The sequence below is a fragment of the Tasmannia lanceolata genome, unplaced genomic scaffold (assembly GCF_043159265.1).
Source record: "Tasmannia lanceolata isolate RefF3 unplaced genomic scaffold, GAP_Taslan_0.1 ptg000029l, whole genome shotgun sequence".
In the NCBI taxonomy this organism is placed as follows: Eukaryota; Viridiplantae; Streptophyta; class Magnoliopsida; order Canellales; family Winteraceae; genus Tasmannia; species Tasmannia lanceolata.
In genome coordinates, this window is record NW_027518706.1 from 7159450 (window position 1) to 7178734 (window position 19285).

Genomic DNA, 19285 nt, shown 5'->3' on the forward strand with positions numbered 1-19285 from the left:
AGAGCATGTTGATGTTGGGAATTGTAAAATTCTATTAGCCTTTAAAAGCTAATTGGCCAAGTGTAACCTATTAGTGGAGTGTCATTATTGAAACAAGAACGGGATATCAATTTCCTATTGGAATCACTATCTTATTCCGATTCCCCTGGAAATGGAATAAAAAAAATAATTGAAAAAAAAAAAAAAAAAAAACTTCCTTAAAAAAATAGGGGAAGAAGTAAAACCTAATGGGAGCTGTTATTTTTCTTTCCAAGGAATGTAACTTCTTATTTATTGGGTTCCTGTTTCCCATCAGACGATTTTTTTCCGCTGTCTTCAACCCCGTCATCCATAGTTGGAATGCCCCTTATTCCGTTCTTTTTTAACCGGAATGAATATGTTGCTGATCAAACACTGCAATAAAAATGCACTTTAATGTTCATATACATGGAATGATCACATGCCTGTAGCCATGTAGGGCAAAAGCGAATCACTTTCACCATATTTTCAATGGTAGCAACATCATCAGTAGATGTTTGTAGCCATGTAGGCCAGTAACAAAAGACTCTTCCCTAATAGTAGTGGTAAAAGTTTATCGGATTTTTTTTTTTCCGGCCACCAAACAAGTATAAAGCTTGGTGCACCAGAAACAAGGGCATGTAATAATAGAGTTGGATGAAGGAAATGTATGAGGTAAAACACCTATTTGATAACTAGGCTTGGATCATTTGATAGTGGGTCCACCTGAATTTCTTAAAGGCAGTAGTAAGTACTAACCTTTCTGATGGGCTACTGATATTGGCACTACCATATTTTGATAATCGCACAAACTCTGCTTGTCTTTTATTATTTAAACGGCTGTCAAAGCTGAGATTTCCATCAATGGTAAGATTTTATATGGTTCTGCTTGTGGGCGTATTTTTCAAGAAGTACTGTACGACCCACTTCATAAGATGATCCAAACCGTTCATTTGTTGGGAAAATCATCTCTACAGGATGTTCCTAACCCTCTGATCTATAGAAGGTTCCATAATATGCATTACTACTACATATGGAGGGTTATGATCATACCAAAAAGCTATGACTCCGATTAAAAAGAAAAGACTAGTCTAATTATTAAAACATGGTAGTGCCAATATCAGTGCAAACCTTTTTTACTTGGGACAGCCTCTAGTGTACAGGGGGCTGTCCCAAGTAACAAAGGGGGTGAATATATCACTACCCTATTATCCATGTTCTCCATATAAATTGAAGCCAGAAACCCTAATTCATTTCTTCAGCCTCTCGTCTCCTCCTTGCAAAGTAAGAACCCTTCAAAACCCTAACCAAACCCTCTTTATCTTAGTTTTTCCTTTCTATTTCTTACACTATTCTGGTTTGATTTTTCCTTTTCATGCCACATTTAATTCTCTTTCTGAACGCCGTGCTTCTAATCTGCTTGAAATATATGTTTTTTTTTCTTTCTGTGACGGCGTGAAATCTTGATCTTGTTTCTTGATTTTCTGGGGTTTCTTAGTCGTTTCTGATTTAATCTGTGGAAGTTTCTTCTTTCAAGTTGCTCTTTATTGTTTGATTTGCTGAAATACTAGATTCGATATGCTGTAATTTTAGGGTTTTTGTTTTATCCCTTAGTTTTTGCACTTGTAAAGCTCTTGATATTTACCAACTTTTTTGGCTTGCATAGGAGGACTAATTTTTTTAGATCTTTTTCTTTCAGTTAAGATGCTAAAAAGGTTATTCTCTTTTCGATTTTCTGTTTCTATCTGTAGGGTTTTCTATCTTCTATGAATGTTTGTAAGGCTCTCAAAGATGAAATGATCTTGTATTATCTGTACTGTATTGATTTCGTTGTGATTATGAATTATCATGTGGCTTTTTTTCTTCTGCACAGTTTCAAAACTCCCCTGCATCATCATGGATTCCCCCAACATGACCCCCTTTTAACTCTATCGCGGTATTGTCTGAGTAGATCTAATCAAATTTATAGCCTTTATGCAGATAAACTGAATTATTGGATAAAAATGGGAAATATATATTATAAAGTGATCAGCATTTTAAGGTTGTTGTGCTCAGTAATTAATGCATGCTATGAGAAGAAATGACTAGTTTTGTTCTTAATATCCATTGCATTGTCATAATATGTAATAAAAATTGAGTAGTCTTGAAAATTGGTCCCTCATTTTTTTGACCCAGCTGAGTTGGTTACACTTGGCAAGATTCTGTATTGTATCAGAAATTGGACTCCGTACTTAAAAGCCCAAAGGAACCAAGTTGACTTGTCAAGTTCTGTGTTGATCGAGTGACTTCTTGGACTTTGATATTGGCAGTTCTTCATATGATAGTGATTCCGATTACGATTTTGTTGTCATTTCATTTTTAAGTGCATACCGATCACGAGCCTTGTAACTGCCCCTTTTATTGCTAATCAATGTTCTACATATTTGTTTTTTCTTGGAGTGGGTTTTCTACGGTTTTGATTATTTTCTGTAGTTTATAATTTTTCCACTAGTGGCCTCTGCTCAAGGTCTGTTGAAGCATGGATTTTCCCCTTTTGATGCTTTACTTTTACGTTATTTATTGCCTGGATTTGCACTGCTTGTTGTGAACATGCATCAGCCAGTGTAGGTTAGGTAATGCCCTTAACTTTCCCTATCAAATTGATATTACGTATCTTTTTCCTCATTTCATACCTTATTTGTTTTCCTTTTAGGCAGTTTTATTGGCGTACAAAAAGTGTGTGGGAAAATCCCATGATTTTTCTTTTCTAAATTCCCTTGGTAAATTAAAATAGAAAGTTTAGAGAACTTCTATTTGTGAAGTTGTGTGACTTTTAATAGTTAGGCTTAATTTAGGGTTATTAAGGGACTGCTATATAAGTTATTTTTTGCTATAATCTTGTTATATTTTTATGAATGAAGGAGTGCTTTTCTCTTCTTTTTTTCCCCTTGGTTTGATGCTCATGAAGCCCTTGTAGAGTGGTTATACAAGTAGGACATGGTGTGATGCTCTCCTTTATTTTAATCTTTACTTATTTTTCTAGTTGATTGATATTTTTTGTGATTCCTTTATTAACTTTAGTATCATAAAAAGTAATTTTTTTTAAATTGTAAAAGATTTCATTAAAAACTAGCAAAGACCGAGGAGGTCTATACAAGCAAAAGAGAACCAACCGAAAGCACTAAAACGATATAACAGCCCACCCCTAAAGAGGTTCAAAGAAATGAATGAAGGCGGGAGGAAATCAAACAATCCCAGACTCTCTCTTGCAATTCCTTCTCTGGCTAACCTATCGGCGACTCCATTTGCCTACCGTCTTACATGATTATAGGATATATTTGATGCATCCACTCTATCTAGGATCTCATAAAAAAATGTAACAAATCTCCACGGATGAGAGTGGGAGCCTCTAAGCCATCATATTACATTGGATCACATAAAAAGTTATGCCATTTGGTATGCCAAAATTACATGGGTTTTGTTAAATTATGAAAAAAATGATCAGAATTGTCCAAGATTAATGATTTATACAAGTTCTTGACATTACTGAGAAATAGGACCGAACATAGGTGATAAATGACCAATGGTAAAAGAGATGACATCTTTAAAATAAGTAAAAGGGCTGCTATGTTCTACACTGATGCAAAGAAGCCAGTATTCTATTCAAGTGCTTGATAGATTCTTAAGTACTGATACATACATGTATAAGTAGACAGAGACATGAATGCCTGCATATATGTACATGTATATACACATGCATGCATGCATTCATACAGGACTTGGAATGGTATATTATCTAATGAGTATTCTCTTTTGCTACTTTTGAATTCTCTATTTGAAAAACTAGGTCTAGAATATTGCATTATGTCTTAAGTTCTTTTACAGTATGTGCTGTGAGATGCATTAAAAATGCACTCTGAACTGGGCTGGAAGCGCCTTAATAAGCTTGCACTCGAGAGATTGGATTTGTCGTACAAAGAATGGCAAATTGCTTATTTGTAGGCCTGTTTCAAAAAGCCTTACATTTAAAATCTGACGTGCATGATTCTGGGCTTTTGGGGCTTATATGGCTCTTGCAGTATGAATCTCTAATAATGTATGTACGAGTTTATATGCACAAGCCAATGCATGCATTGGGTACACCCTTAACCAGTGTCAACTCTCGACAGCATGTTGTAGTAAAAACCATTTCAGTACCTTACAAGAAAAAAAAAGGATAAAAGCACCATTCGAATTTCAGTTCACAAGAAACTTTATAATTTCAGATGAATTTGACAGATTTCTGTGACATGTTCAAAAAATAATTTGAACCCTGCTGTTGATATATTTGCATACATCAGCTTCTGATTCTATCTGACTTGACTGAAACAGGCAATGGCTCCATCACAGCCAAAATCAGGCCTCTTTGTGGGGTTAAACAAAGGTCACATTGTAACAAAGAAAGAATTGGCTCCTCGTCCCTCTGACAAGAAAGGGGTAAGTTCATGTAGCATGTGTATTGTTTGGTGTACTTAAATTTTCGCTTGTGTTTTTTGTCCTATAGAATATTCAATATTGCATTACCATGTGAAATATTTAGTGGCCACTTTTGTGTTTGTATTTTGATTGTGAACATGCTGAGTTAATTACTTGGTTTCAGTTTTATAAATGACAAACCCGACTTGAGTCTTGACCTCAATTTCTTGCTTCCATATTTAATTTGTAGTGCTAATATATTATTAGACTAATAAAGTTTTTCTTTGGTTATTCAGAAAGCCAGTAAAAGAGTCGTTTTTGTTAGGAACCTGATCAGGGAAGTTGCTGGATTTGCTCCATATGAGAAGCGAATTACTGAGCTTCTCAAAGTTGGAAAGGACAAGCGGGCATTGAAAGTAGCAAAGCGAAAGCTGGGAACCCACAAGAGGGCCAAAAAGAAGCGTGAGGAGATGTCCAATGTTCTACGGAAGATGAGGTAATTCATTTTTTATCTAATAGGTGTACACACACATGATATGCACTTCACATTTGAAATTCTAGTGTTTCTTCCAATTAGTGCACTTTGGTGAGTTATAGGATAGAATGCATACATGCACACATATGTAAGCACGCATGTACGCATATGTACATTATTACTCCAACCGCAGTCCCTACGTTCTCTATAATTGAAAAACCCTGTGTCAAGCCGATCCAACTCGGTCCAATTTAGAAAATCGGGTTGGATGGGTTATGGTTGATAGATTTTGAGGCGGGCTGGGTTAGGGTTGACCCTCCTCAAATCGAGGCTCGTGTTGGGTAGGGCGGGCCTCAATTTGACCCAACCCAGCCCAAGTTGTGCACCTCTAATGAAAAAGCTTGTATAATATTGCGTTGAAGGTTGATATTGACCCTGATGAATAAGGTACTTATTGATTATATAGTTTTAGAATCTTATATATATATATATATATATATATATATATATTTGGTTAGATAATATCTAATAATATATTTTCATGATGTAATATCTTTATTTTTCTTTAATGATGTTCAATTTTATTCCATCAAATTCATTGGAACATTACTTTAGAAAACATCATTGCAACATCATACATATAGCGTGTGTGGCCTCACCACGTGCCTTCTTACTATAGTATATGCACAACGCATCATTTTTTCCATTGAACCTCTATTAATGTCCATTTGACTATTTTCATTTTTCACATTTTTATTCCCAGGCCATATAGCAATTACCCCCCCCTGTGTATTAGAAATTAATTTTGGAAGTTTGAGCTTTGTGTGATTTGCTCTTCTTTCTGGCAGGTCTGCTGGCGTTGGCGAGAAGAAAAAGTGAGTTACTGCTTGCGTAAATTTTCTGTAGGAATCCAATGCTCTGGAAAGTTGGATTTTGTTAGCTTATGTCAAGTTGGATTTTGTTATTTTGTTACCTTAAGCCATTTCTGGATTTGAAAATTTTCTGTTTTAACTCTGTTAGTTTGTTCGAATTCACTTCTGGATCTTGAAAATTATCTGTTTGAATTGTGTTAGTTTATGTTAATCTTTGCCCGTGTATCTGTTCTTTGCCCACCTCTCTGACATTGCCATTTTTTATATTGGCACGCCGCCCTCTATCTCACTTTTTTACTTTTTTTAAGACGACTGTTGTTGGCACTACCATTTTTTCATAATTGCACGGGTTTTGCTAGGGACCATCACAGAATGTATTTTGCGGACCTGCTTTTGCATGAGTAGCCATATGGGGTCACTTTTCAATAGACTGTCTTGCTCATTTTATTCATCTGAGGCGGCTGCTCTCATGCAACAGCCTCTCCGTGAAATGCTGTCTGCGAGCTCCGTTTGGTTGCCGGGTTTTTTTCTTTTCCTGGGATTTATGTGGGTAAAGGTAGGAGACAAAGGAGGGGACAAGCATTTAATTAGAGAAAGATATTATGATGAGTGGAGAGAGAAGGTAGAGAGAGAAAGAGAGACCATCATTTTCAAGACAAGATTTTGCTGATATCATCAAGAAAAGCTGATGTGACCACTAAATATTCTCCCACATAAATCCTAGAAAAAAATAAAACCCAGCAACCAAACGGATATGAAAAAAGACAAGCTGAGTTTTTGTTAATTATCATTTTTGAGAAATTATATGATGCCCGACCCGTCAAAATGTAAATGGCGGAAGGGGACAGAAACTGCTGCTTGGTTTTTGAACCAAGGAAAAGTAAAAAACGGTGCTTTCCCTTGGATTTTTAATCAAGGGAGAGAGATTTTGTCGACGGTCGGGCATCATATAATTTCTCATCATTTTTAATCAAGGGAGAGAGATTTTGTCGACGGTCGGGCATCATATAATTTCTCATCATTTTTAATAGGGAAGTGATATATCCGCCCCTTTTGATCACAAGGAACATCCCTGTCAGTGTTTGTGGCAATCAGGGGCATTGAATTCTTCTGACATAAGTACAACAGCCTCTCTTTAGTGTTACTTGTGATCAAAAGGGGCGGATATATCACTTCCTTTTTTATAATGGCACATTGGTTTTTTTTCACACCTTTTTAATTATCATTTTTAATTAACTTTTAATGGCTGTTACAATACTTAAGCATGCTATCAACATCCAATTAGTATAAACAATGTGAGTAGTCCCATCATCAAAATATTGTAGGTTGGATGTCAGTTTCTGTGACTTTGGTCTCTTATCCTTTGATGGCTTATTCAAGTCAACTTGGCCTTTGAGCCCTTGATCTTGTAGAATATCATTAGGTGTGATGAATCGAGGGCCTAGAATTATCTGATCAGTAAGATGTTCTCAATTGCATCTGTATAATTTTTTCAAATTAAAGTGTTTGCTGTGATCCTGATCAGTTACTAAAACAATAAGAAATGGGCAGTGATATTCCCTCCCCCACACCACCCACCCCCACTACTCTAACCTCTCTCTTTCTCACCCACACACCGTTGATGGGCTCAACAATTAATTTGTTGAAATCTTTGAACAAGATAGGCCCTGCCCATCTTTTTCAAAATGAACATTATGGCGCACACCATAGGATGATCCAAACCGTCCATTTGATGGGCCACAGAGTAAATAGGTTGCGCCCCAAAATCTCATTTCCATAGGATGATCCTAGCCCTCCAATCTAAAGAGAAACTGCATATTATTGTACTCAAAATTAAGGCCATGTTTGTTTGTGATTTTGAGAATTGATTTTTGAGTCCAAAACTGATGATTGGACTCAGTTATGGCCATGTTAATTTTAAGTCTAATAATCGGTTTTGGACTCAAACAAATCACAATCTTAAAAACAAACAGGGCCTTTTTTTTTTTAATTTTGAGTCTAATAATCGGTTTTGGACTTAAACAAGTCAAAATCTACAGAAACAAATAGGGCTTTACCATAATTTTGAGTCCAATAATCAGTTTTGGACTCAAAATCGATTCTCAAAATTGAAAACAAACTTGACCTAATTCGATACTTGCAAGAAAATGATGTTGCACTCCTTTGTTTTTAATAAGAGACAGACTCGGCGGATAGTAAAATTAGGGATCTATGCCGATGATCAGATAATGGGTCTCAAATGGGGTCTTGCACTGCACGTCAATTGAGACCGTTGATCATGTATGGTCCCATGCCAAATGGAAATTCCATGCTTAAGATAAAGAGTTACCAGAATCAATGGTGTAGGTTTTCTTGGTGGAATGCTAAAAACTAGTCTCAATGGATCAACGGCCTCAGATCAACCAATTAAGGTGATCTCAACAGAAATTGGCTCAGTACCGCTTCGATCCAACATCATAGCTAAGGGATGATCCACACCGTCCATTTGATAGGCCACACCATAAATAGGTTGTGCTCAAAATATCATTTACATAGCATGATCCTAACCCTACAATCTATAGAAAAACTGTATATCATGGAAACCTCTATAGATCGGAGGGTTGGGATCATCCTACGGGAATGATTTTTGGGGCACATGGTATTTACGTTGTCGCCCATCAAATGAACGATTTAGATCATCCGACGGTGTAATCCGTACAGTACTTTCTGAACCAAAAGTACAGTGGGACCATATATTTGGATGATCTAAACCATTCATTTGTCAGTCACCATCGTAGATAGGCTGTGCCCCCCAAAATGATCTCCATAGGATGTTCCTAACGCTTCGATATATTACCTTATCAAAACGTAGGGTTAGGATCATACTATGGAGATATTTTTGGGATACATCTATGGGAACTGACAAATGAACGGTTTAGATCATCCAATATCTGGACTCACTGTAATCCTATGTATTGCCGTCTTTGACTTTGTTTTACTCTTTTTAATTAGCTTTATCCCGGTTTTTACGATGACATGGTTTCACATCCAATCAAAGGGCAATAATAAATTCGCACCCCTATAGGATAATTCACACCCAATTGAAGTTAAAAAGCGTTAAAGCCTTCCACATAGCCTCCCCATTTAAAGTGGTGCGAATTATCCTACAGTGGGTGCGAATTTAGAAATACAGAATTACTATTTTTTCTTTGTAGTAAGTTTGGAAGAATCTTAGGAAGGAAGGATAATTTGCAGGATGTATTTGTCTGTTTACCCTCAATGGATCTTTGACTTGTAGTTGTCCTAGTTTTTTACTTTTTCATCTAGAAAGGGGGGAGAAAAATATGAACAAAAACTATTTGAACATTCACATCTTTGCAAATTTTCATAAAGAAATCCAAACTCTAGAACTCATAGTTTCCTTATTTTCAATTTGACAAAAAACCCCTCTCTAGTATTGGAAAATTAGTAGTCTCCACAACCAAGAACTCTCTTAGATTTCTTTTTCCAGATTCAAATCTCAAAGAAACCACCTTTTCAGCTTCAATTCTACCTTGTTCTTACCATAAAAACCCTACTTGTAGGTTGGTTTTTTATCAGATTGCCAAATCATCAGTTGAGCTACTGCAAATTTTCATTGATTTCTACTCAGTAAGATCTCTCTTCTTTAAAACCCATCTTTTGATTTTCAGTATAAACCTTTTTTTTTTGCAGTTCCAAATTCAAAACTATTGCTCTTCTTCCATTTTAGAAACCCTTTCTTCAATACCCATTTCATATAATGCATCACACATCTCTACTTTTTTTTATCCCAAAACCAAATCCCCATATATTTTTTTATAGAAGAACCCTTTTCTAAAACTTCAAAATCCTACCATTTCCCCACCAAAAACTTGCCCCCAATCTCCGCCACCATGCTTGATTCATAGTTTCAAAACTACCCCGCGTCATCATTAAACTCCCCCAAGTCGACTCCTTTTTGCCTTGGCCGCGTTCTTGTCCAGGTCCGCATTTTGTTCTATAAAGTCAATCAAAACTCCTTTTGACTCTCCCAATTTATGATCTCGGAGTCTACTAGGATTTGCTTTGGCCATGTTTTGACTTGCATTCACGTTTTAAAACACTGGCTTGATTAGTGGGCCATCATGTCAGTGTACTAGGATTTGCTTTGGCCGCGTTTTGACCTGCATTCGCCCGTTTTAAAACACTGGCTTGATTAGTAGTCCATCATGTCGCTAGTTTGCGGCATCCCCCTCCTCGAATGCGTCTATTGCCTGGCATGTGCACGCTGGGCATGGAAGCGGTGTCTCCACACTGCGGGCCATGATAGTGAGAATTGGGGCCTTTCCTCGGTCCAAGAATTCGAACCTGTCCCCCGCCTTTGCCGCATAATCCTCTCCGTCTACGAAGAGGATCTCCAACACCCTCTCTGGGCTCCCCCTGGTGGGTACGACATGAATCCCGACTGGGTAGTTCAACGAAAAACCTATGAAGATAACCAAGGCCGAGCCCCTCCTTACTTAATTTACGTTGATCACAAAAATGCTGATATAGTTCTTGCCATAAGAGGCCTTAATTTGGCAAAGGAAAGTGATTATGCGGTTTTATTGGATAACAAGCTTGGGCAGAGGAAATTTGATGGTGGATATGTTCATAATGGGCTATTGAATGCCGCAGGTTGCCTTTTGGATGCGGAGTGTGATATTTTAAGGGAATTGGTGGAGACGAATACAAATTATACGCTGACATTCACTGGGCATTCGCTAGGGTCTGGAGTGGCTGCATTGTTGACAATGGTAGTGGTTCAGAACCGCGATAGGTTGGGGAATATAGATAGGAAGAGGATAAGGTGTTTTGCCATTGCGCCTGCAAGGTGCATGTCACTGAATTTGGCTGTGAGATATGCAGATGTGATAAATTCCGTCGTGCTTCAGGCAAGTTCATGTGATTTTGGCAATAAAACAAAGCAATTGGTTGTTAAACATTATTGGACTTAGGTTTTATTTTCATGTTCCATTGGAAATTGAGTAGTGCTAGCATTTGTTTGGCAATAATAGTAAGCAATTTTTTGATTCTTTTGTATACTTTGTTCATATTGATACTGGTGAACTCTTCTGTCATATGTGGTACAATGTACTGTGTTTGTGGTTGTTATTTATACCTGAACTAATTTGAACAAATGCTACTCTTTATAGATCACTTAACGACAAAACCAAGCCTTGCTCTGTGAAATGATCTCTCCATATGTGTATATAAATTTGGAACTCTTAGCATTCTACTGAAATTCTAGGTCTATACTTTTGAAATCTAGTAAACATCCCAGACTTATCTAAATGTTTTGATGTATTGAAGTGTTAATTTGATCAAATTCCCCACTCTCTAGATCACTTCTATAGGAATAGTGCCAATTTTTTGAGGACATCTTACTAAATTTGAATATAAGCTTGCGATATCTTTTTTTACTGAGTATTACTGTTGAATTAATTTAAATCTAAAACTTATTTTAACCTAATTATTTATTTGATTGTATATAAGTGACCATATTTAATCCAAAATCAGTTGACAGTGGTTTTGTAGCTCATCTCGATGTAATGTCTTTGGCTTAACTAGATTTATTGAATTGAGCCACCTTGTAGCTCATCTCAAAGCATTCTGCCAGTAATGTCAGTGCACCTCTTTGTTATAAATGTTATCAGTTACTAGACTAGCTACTCTTTTCATATTCTGCATTAGTCACCATTATCTACCGTGGTCTCCCATCTTAAGTTTCCTGCATTAATAGCAACAAAAACAACTTTCTTGAGTTTTGTAATTATTATTAATTGTCAATAAGCTCCATCAAATTTGAGCAGTTGGGTAACATATTTTTCACCACAATTAGCTATAGGAGGATCATGGTTGCAAGAGTGAGACACATACTTGCTTGGTTCCAACATTCCCTTGAGGATTCTGTCTATACAATAATCATGTAAATAGAATCTCAAGTAAACATAATTCAACATCTAATAAGCTCAAATGTCATGTGTTTTTGTTGTTTCATTTTGCTTAAAAATGTATAGGTGATATTAGCCCGTGTTATAATGATAGGTGAGTTCCATAGTCATGTGGCCTTACATACTCAATTACACGAATCAACCAAAATACCATTATAGGAGAATATTTAATTACAGAAAAGAGCCATCAAAATTACCCAGGCACCAAGCACACATGCACAAAAACTTTAGGGCAAATTATCAGCTCATCATTGCTTTATTGCTTTTATTGTTTTGAATTTTTAAAAACTCACTCAGCCATGGGCTCACCAAGCGGCTGAAACGAAACGAAATTGATGACTCAAACTTCAACTTGTCCTAGTTGCTCTTCAGAAAACCAATTTCTGAGTGAGTCCGCGTATTGAATATTGGGTAAAATTATGCTAAATGACATGTATAATTATTTTCATCAGGCATGCATATCATTAGAAAATAAATTACCTTTAAGGAAAAAAGTTCATATTCATCATACTCTCCTTTGAAGAATGAAGATTCGGACTCTTGGAATGCAGAACATTTTAGGTGCAAAAGCCGATAGCGTTATATGATTATCTTAGATGAGTGGTACCTTTCCAAGCTTAATACGTGTTTCAATTTGGACAAGGATGGGTGCAATACCTTTCCAAGCCTAATATGTGTTCCAATTTGGACAAGGATAACTGATTATTAATTTGATTTCATTGCTGTTATATGTGGTTTGAGTTCTGATCATAATTATTGTTACACAGGATGATTTCTTACCTCGGACTGCTACTCCCTTGGAAGACATTTTCAAGTCACTTTTCTGGTAAATGGTGAACTTCAACTTCTTTTACAATTCGGGCATCTTTGCATTTGCACATTGATATAAGGAACCATTGTTTAAAAGACTGGAATAAAACGCAGCTAACATTGATAGTTTTCAAATGTGACACTGACTGTCTAACGTGGCTAATCTTTCATTTAGCTATATATACTATCTAAGTATTTCCTCTAATAATGTGATTACTCTTTGTAAAAATACAAATACTTATATGCTTTCATGAATCAGATACTGAGATTTATACACTTACTGTCTAACATGCTTTCTTAATTGTTCTCAAAGTGAGATTTTGGCAAACGGTGCTTCCTTAAACAATTGGTATCCTCATATAGTTTGAAAATTCATCTTGAGTTGAGAAGTTGATGGCTTCTCTTTTGCACAGCTTACCATGTTTATTGTGCCTAAGATGTATGAGAGATACATGCATACCAGAAGAGAGGATGCTCAAAGATCCAAGGAGGCTATACGCACCTGGTCGCCTCTATCACATTGTTGAGAGAAAGCCATGCAGGTAATCAATTGCAAACATGCACTTCTGCACCATGGGAGGTGGTGTTTCTGGACTTAGAATTAGCAGGTTATAGCCAAAATATTCTTCTGTATTAAAAATGGTTGAGATATTTTTTATTTCTTTGTAAAGTCAATTGATAGTACATTCCTGCGAGAAAATTAAGATTCAACTGTTTTATGTATTCTGAGCATCAATTTTTGGTTGCAGGCTTGGAAGATTTCCCCCTGTTGTTAGAACGGCAGTGCCTGTGGATGGGAGGTTTGAGCACATCGTTCTTTCTTGCAATGCCACTTCTGACCATGCTATCATTTGGATAGAGAGAGAAGCCCAAAGGGCCCTAGATGTAAGTCGTTACTTTGTTCCATAAGCTCATGGTTATTCTTTCATTTCTATAATGGAAGTTCCTTGACTCCTGGTTAGAAATTGAAAAGAAAATAAGGTTCAAACCTATAAAGAAACCTTGCTTTTTTGTAACAAGTTTTACTCTGGTGCTGACAATATTTAATGGGGAACGACGCTGTGACACACCTAAATGAGACACACCCATGTGACATAACCTGATCTGGGCTGTTCATCTAGTGGGCCGCACTAGATATTCCATAGACAAAAAGCTGCACCTTAGCGAAAAATCCTAACCATCCAATCAATCTGGTCAGAGGTCATGAATGTGGATTGTTGTTGAACTTTTTAACCATTGCAAGTCACCTATCTGTCTATGTTTGCCCAATGAGTGCATTGTTTAGGTTGTTCCATATACACAGTAGGATCCAATGGAAGCATGGTCCAAATCATATTGGTGACATGTGGGTGGGCACGTCTCATGAGCATCTGATATAGGTACATCTTGTAGTATTATTCCCCATATTTTCTGTAGAAATCAGGAGGGCCAAATACTATCCAATAGCATGCAAGAAAATAAGAAAATGGATAATAACAGCAATACACAAAGAGCACACACAATATATGCGGTTTGGCGTAAATGCCTACGTCTATATGCGAATCGGAGAAAGTTTTCACTAGTAAGAACAAGAATTGCAGGGGTTCCCCTTGATCAATCCAATCCAATTTGATCTGAAGTGACTCATATGCAACCCTTTCAAACCCTCTTCCTCTCCTTTTGTCATTTATTCATGAGAGCCCCTTCTAGTTTCCCCCAATAAGAACCTTCTCACCTCTCTCTCTAACCCAATTTTATTCCTTCATTAAAAAAAACTTGAACCTTCTCACCTCTCTCTCTAACCCAATTTTATTCCTTCATTTCATTAAAAAAACCTTTTTTTATTCCTTTTCTTTTCACCACATGAATAAAGCCATCCTCTCCATTCTTATTGATTGTACATATAGAGACCTATATATTAGGTCTCTTTAAAACCTAAAAAACCTCTCTCTCTCTCTCTCTCTCGTCTTGGGTTTTACCAAAACCTCCAAATCTACTCTAGTTAGATTTGGTAACTATTAGAGCGGGCCTATATGATGTTGGAAACATGACAAAACCCAAAAATCTCTATTTTACACTCCACGGGGTGTCCCTCCAATCATCAAATCTAGTGATGTTGGTCAACTCCAAGAAATGCTTGAACAGTCATGGTAACCGACTTAGTCAATATATTTGCTGCATTGTTATTTGTATATATATTTTCTTCATGCAAATGCTTCCATCTACTACCCACTCTCTTAGCTTGTAATGTCTCATGTTAATGTGTTTATTCTTGGCGTTATACACACGATTCTTGGCTAAATGTATAACATTCATACTTTTACAAGACTACAAGTGTCCTTATTAGTTCAACACCGTAACACAAACTAATTTGGTCAACCAAATAGCCACATTTGCAACGTCAATTGCAGCCATACTTTGTCTCTTTTCTAAATAAGGCAATCGTATATTGAAGTGAAGACTTCCATTAAATAATCCCACCTGTTAATGTTAAGACAAAGCTTGTAGTAGACCCTTTCTCGTCTAAGTCTCCTACATAGTTGTCATCTACACATCCTACTCGATGTGTGGAAGTGCAATGTCCACAAAACATGATGCCAAAATCCGTCGTTCCCTTCAAATATCTAAGAATTCACTTTTTTGCATTCCAATGCTCATTTTCTATGTTGAACATATATCGACTGACCACCTCCAACTCAACGCAAGTAAGCCTTTGTCCCAAACTAGTTGGGGTCGGTTAATGAATCCTTTAGAAAATTTTCATGAAGAAGGTGAAAGGATCTACCCGGCTCAAATTGACTAAGTCTAATCCGGACACTAGTTGGGTTCGTCTACATGGATCATTTTCTTCCATTCTATCGTATCCAAGGTCATGTTCTCTGTTATGTTCCTAGCCCTCAAGTCTTTCCTCACTGTTTCTACCCAAGTTGTTTTCAGTCTGCCCTACCTCTTTTTACTCCACCAACTTGGCACAAGTCACTTCTTCTCACTGGAGCATCCAAAGACCTACGTTGGATATGCCCAAACCATCTTAAGCGGTGCTTTCTTGTCTTCTCCTCAATTGGTGCCACTCCCACATTTTTACGAATGTCTTCATTTTTAATTCGATCTAACCTTGTGTGGCCGCACATCCCCAGGCATTTGTATCTCCTCTACGCTCATTTTATGCACATGCTGCTTCTTGGTGGCCCAACATTCTGAGCCGTACAGCATGGCTGGCCTCACAATTGTCTTATAAAACGTTCTCTTCAACGTAGAAAATTGGATATTTTACATGCCTTTGCATACATGAGGCTCCCTATTGCATTGGAATACGACACTTGAGAAATGTAATCCACCTCCTCATTGGTGGTCGGCTACTGATGTTTGGACAACCTAAAGTGATTCGCCAATGGAGTGCTAATAGGTTTGGCATCAGCCATGTTAAACCTTTTGAGCGCCATCTCCACATACCCATTTTGCATCATCTACAACCTTTTTGCTTTCTTGTTTCTATAGATCCCATCCCAAGGATCTGTTTTGCAACCCTGAGATTCTTCATATCAACCTACTAGCTCAACGTAGACCTCTCTCTCTCTCTTCCCCATTTCTCATTTTGTTGATTGAAAGAGGATAAGCGTTATCCATTGAGTAAAGGACTTCATTGTGTAATGTCATGCACTCTCTTAATAACAATTAGCATATCATCACGAGAATGAAGGAAACATCACCAATAGCTCTAAAATATACACAACAATAATACTTTCATTGTGTAGCCAATTTGCACTATGCAGGAGTCAAAGCACTTATACCATTGCCTGAGAGATTGCTTTAATCCATTAAGCAACCTCTTTAGCTTGCAAACAATCTTGTTTACGCTTCTTGTTGAGAATTTTCCTCAACAAGAAGCTTCTCACCGATTTCTTTCTTTGACCATTTGTTCTTCCTTTCTCTTTCACCACAGAGAAAGTTGTCATCTAACTTCTTCATTTTGGTCGTAGGTATAGATACGGTACCTACTGATATCAGGTCTCTTTAAGACCTAAAATGCCTCTCTCTCTCTCTCTCGTCATATTGGATTTTACCAAAACCTAACATAGGTAGATTAGGTAAGTACTAGAGAGAGAAACCTAACCTAGTTAGATTAGGTTACTGCCAGAGGTAGACAAGAGGAAGTCAAAAGCAAAACTGAACATTTTCATTACAGGGCAATATAGCAAAACCTCAATTTTTCACCAACATGACCAATGCAACTCTATTTTTCTCTGGTATATGAGGTTCAATAACTTGAAATTCTTGGGTAAATTGAATTTCTTGAGTGGTCTTGTTCTATATCATGTCTTCTGAGTTCAAAAAGCCTATGCTTTATTCTGATTTTTCGAGTACTCAGAAAGGCTTTTGGCTTATAATAAAACTGAGTTACCCCTTTAACTCAACCCAAGTCTTGATTAAGTTGATCCAGGTCAATGAAATTTTCAATTACACTATAGGGATGTCCAGTGAAACACAAAAGGCACTTGTTTCCCTTTCTTCCAGCTCTCAAAGCTCCATCAATCGAACTTGCATTCAATTGAAATTCAGGTATTCTTCTCTGTATTCATCTGATGAAACTGAAATTTTCTTCTCTTGACTTAGTTGATGATGGAGAAAGAGCATGTTATGGAGATCCCGACAAAACAAAGAATGGAGCGACAAGAAACTATTGCAAGAGAACACAGGAAGGAATACAACGACGCTCTCCGGCGAGCGGTCACATTGTCCGTCCCACATGCGTATTCGCCATCTTCATATGGAACATTCGATGAAACCGAGAGTGAAAACTCCAATACCGTTGAGGAAGCCTCAATTGGTTCTTCGAATAAAGGTCGACAAAGGGAGAGCTGGGATGAATTGATCGAGCGTCTATTCGATAAGGACGAGTCAGGACACATGGTGCTCAAGCACTCTCTTTCTGAAAGATGATTTAAGAACTACAACATTCATTTATTATTTTTGATTTGATTGTGTTTGTTTAACTGAAAATGAAGTTGATTGTGTATGAAAATCTCTCTATTTCCTTGTCCATTTCAAACTTATCATGAAATGGAATGTTGGGTTTCTTCTATCTTGTGTCATTTCTTACATTCAGAGCCTTAAGAACAAGGAAACAAGGGGAACATCTTGCCAATTTTGAACTTTATTGGGCCTTTCTTTTTGTGGAGCCATCATGTGCTAGATTTGGCTTCTGGGTTGCTTTGGTTTTTGCTATGTAGTTAATTTCTTCTCTTTTATAAAGTGGATAGGACACATCCAACTTGCATTAGAATGATCAAACATTGGATCTCATGAAAATTCATATAGAAAAACGCTAAGATGGCGGTGGCTGTTAATGACCACCTTCTGGTGATGTAGATCCAATGGGCGCACCCGGCGGCTGGTTTTTGCAGGGCGCCTTTCAGTTTAGCAATTCTTATATATATATAGTTGATCATTTTTGGCCCATTCCCAATCCTCCATTGCGTACATATGTTCTTTTTTTCAGAATCAGCTATCTCTCTTTTATCCAGCCATTAAAGATCTATACGCAAAGGAAAATATAGACTTTGAGTCATCCTGTCCTTCAATGATTTTGTGATTGAACCATCATCAAACCTTCCTATGTCGTCCACAAACAAAGGTACACATTCTACCACTCAAGATCCAATTTTGAACTTTGTTACTTTATCTTCCTTGTCCTCTAAATACAAAACTTTTGTTGCATCCTTTTCTTTTGATATTCGATCTTGTACTTGCCAAGAGGGAATCCCTCATGATGGAGATGTCATTAAGTTTACACCATTAAGTATCTAGCACATGAAATAATTGGGCAGCTAGGAGCCAAATTAATAGCTAAGGCCCTGTTTGTTTCAGATTATGAAAACTGATTGTCAGCCCTGAACCTATTAGTGAACTCAAAATTACATTTAAATTTTAGCCAAATAATAGGTTTAGGAATGGCAATCGGTTGTCATAATCTGAAACGAACATGGCTTAAAGGATACAAACATTTGGCATTGACTAGCCATTAAGAAAACCATTGGTAATGACTACTGCAAAATAGTTGTTCCGGTAATGAAACTAAATTCAATCCGATAAATTATTTCAATTACTAGCAAATAATGATTGGCAATTATGACAGCTTGATGTTAAGAATATCTTCCTTCATGGAGACCTTCACGAAGAAGTTTATGTGAAGCAACCTTCAAGGTATATTGCTCAGGACTCGGAAAAGGTCTATAAGCTCTGGAAATATTATATAGTCTCGGGCTATCTCCATGTGCATGGTTCAATAAATTCAGTTCCACTTTCATCAAGTTTGAGTTTGTAGAAGGGATATGAATCACTTTGCATTTGTATGGGTTATCAAGAATAATCAAAATAAAATGAATGTGATTAAGAGATACCTAAAAGATCATGCATAGACTAAAACTTTAGGACTTTTGTGTTATTTTCTCAGAATTGAAGTGACAAGATCAAAATTCAGCATCAGACTGTCCCAAAGAAAGTATGTTACTATTCTTCTCTTTCAAACTAGTATGCTAGGTACAAAGCCTATCAACACCTCTAACACTGAGAGGAGATTGAAAAAGAAAAATACAGCAGGGTGAGCCCAATGTAACTGCTCTTTTCACACTAGGTGAGATATTTGTTAACGACCTAACGACTCATCTACATAAGGAGAACTCATCAACTGACGTGGCATGACTCATCCTCTCTCATAAATCCTCAATGCTCATTCCATAGAATTG

The 19285-nt window shown here is 37.0% G+C and overlaps 2 protein-coding genes across 3 annotated transcripts; both read left to right on the plus strand.

Moving 5' to 3' along the window:
- The first annotated feature begins 1228 nt into the window (after positions 1-1228).
- Positions 1229-6003, plus strand: LOC143859175 (large ribosomal subunit protein eL36y-like). Its single transcript, XM_077369864.1, has 4 exons — positions 1229-1281; positions 4348-4452; positions 4728-4927; positions 5755-6003. The coding sequence occupies exons 2-4, from the start codon at positions 4351-4353 to the stop codon at positions 5783-5785; spliced, it is 333 nt and encodes a 110-aa protein (XP_077225979.1). The 5' UTR covers positions 1229-1281; positions 4348-4350; the 3' UTR covers positions 5786-6003.
- Positions 6004-9069: 3066 nt separating this feature from the next.
- Positions 9070-17620, plus strand: LOC143859275 (uncharacterized). Of its 2 annotated transcripts, none has more exons than XM_077369985.1 (5): positions 9070-10691; positions 12518-12576; positions 12974-13102; positions 13310-13445; positions 17100-17240. In XM_077369985.1, the coding sequence occupies exons 1-5, from the start codon at positions 9987-9989 to the stop codon at positions 17121-17123; spliced, it is 1053 nt and encodes a 350-aa protein (XP_077226100.1). In that variant the 5' UTR covers positions 9070-9986; the 3' UTR covers positions 17124-17240. The 2 variants fall into 2 exon arrangements, with proteins under 2 accessions (XP_077226100.1, XP_077226099.1); XM_077369984.1 differs by having other exon boundaries at positions 9073-10691; positions 17154-17620.
- The last annotated feature ends 1665 nt before the right edge of the window (positions 17621-19285 follow it).

Coding starts and splice junctions, on each gene's coding strand:
- LOC143859175 (XM_077369864.1), top strand. CDS start 4,351: ATGGCTCCATCACAGCCAAAATCAGGCCTCTTTGTGGGGTTAAACAAA. Junction 4,453..4,727: donor GTCCCTCTGACAAGAAAGGG/GTAAGTTCATGT, acceptor TTGGTTATTCAG/AAAGCCAGTAAAAGAGTCGT. Junction 4,928..5,754: donor AATGTTCTACGGAAGATGAG/GTAATTCATTTT, acceptor TCTTTCTGGCAG/GTCTGCTGGCGTTGGCGAGA.
- LOC143859275 (XM_077369984.1), top strand. CDS start 9,987: ATGTCGCTAGTTTGCGGCATCCCCCTCCTCGAATGCGTCTATTGCCTG. Junction 10,692..12,517: donor TAAATTCCGTCGTGCTTCAG/GCAAGTTCATGT, acceptor ATTGTTACACAG/GATGATTTCTTACCTCGGAC. Junction 12,577..12,973: donor ATTTTCAAGTCACTTTTCTG/GTAAATGGTGAA, acceptor TCTTTTGCACAG/CTTACCATGTTTATTGTGCC.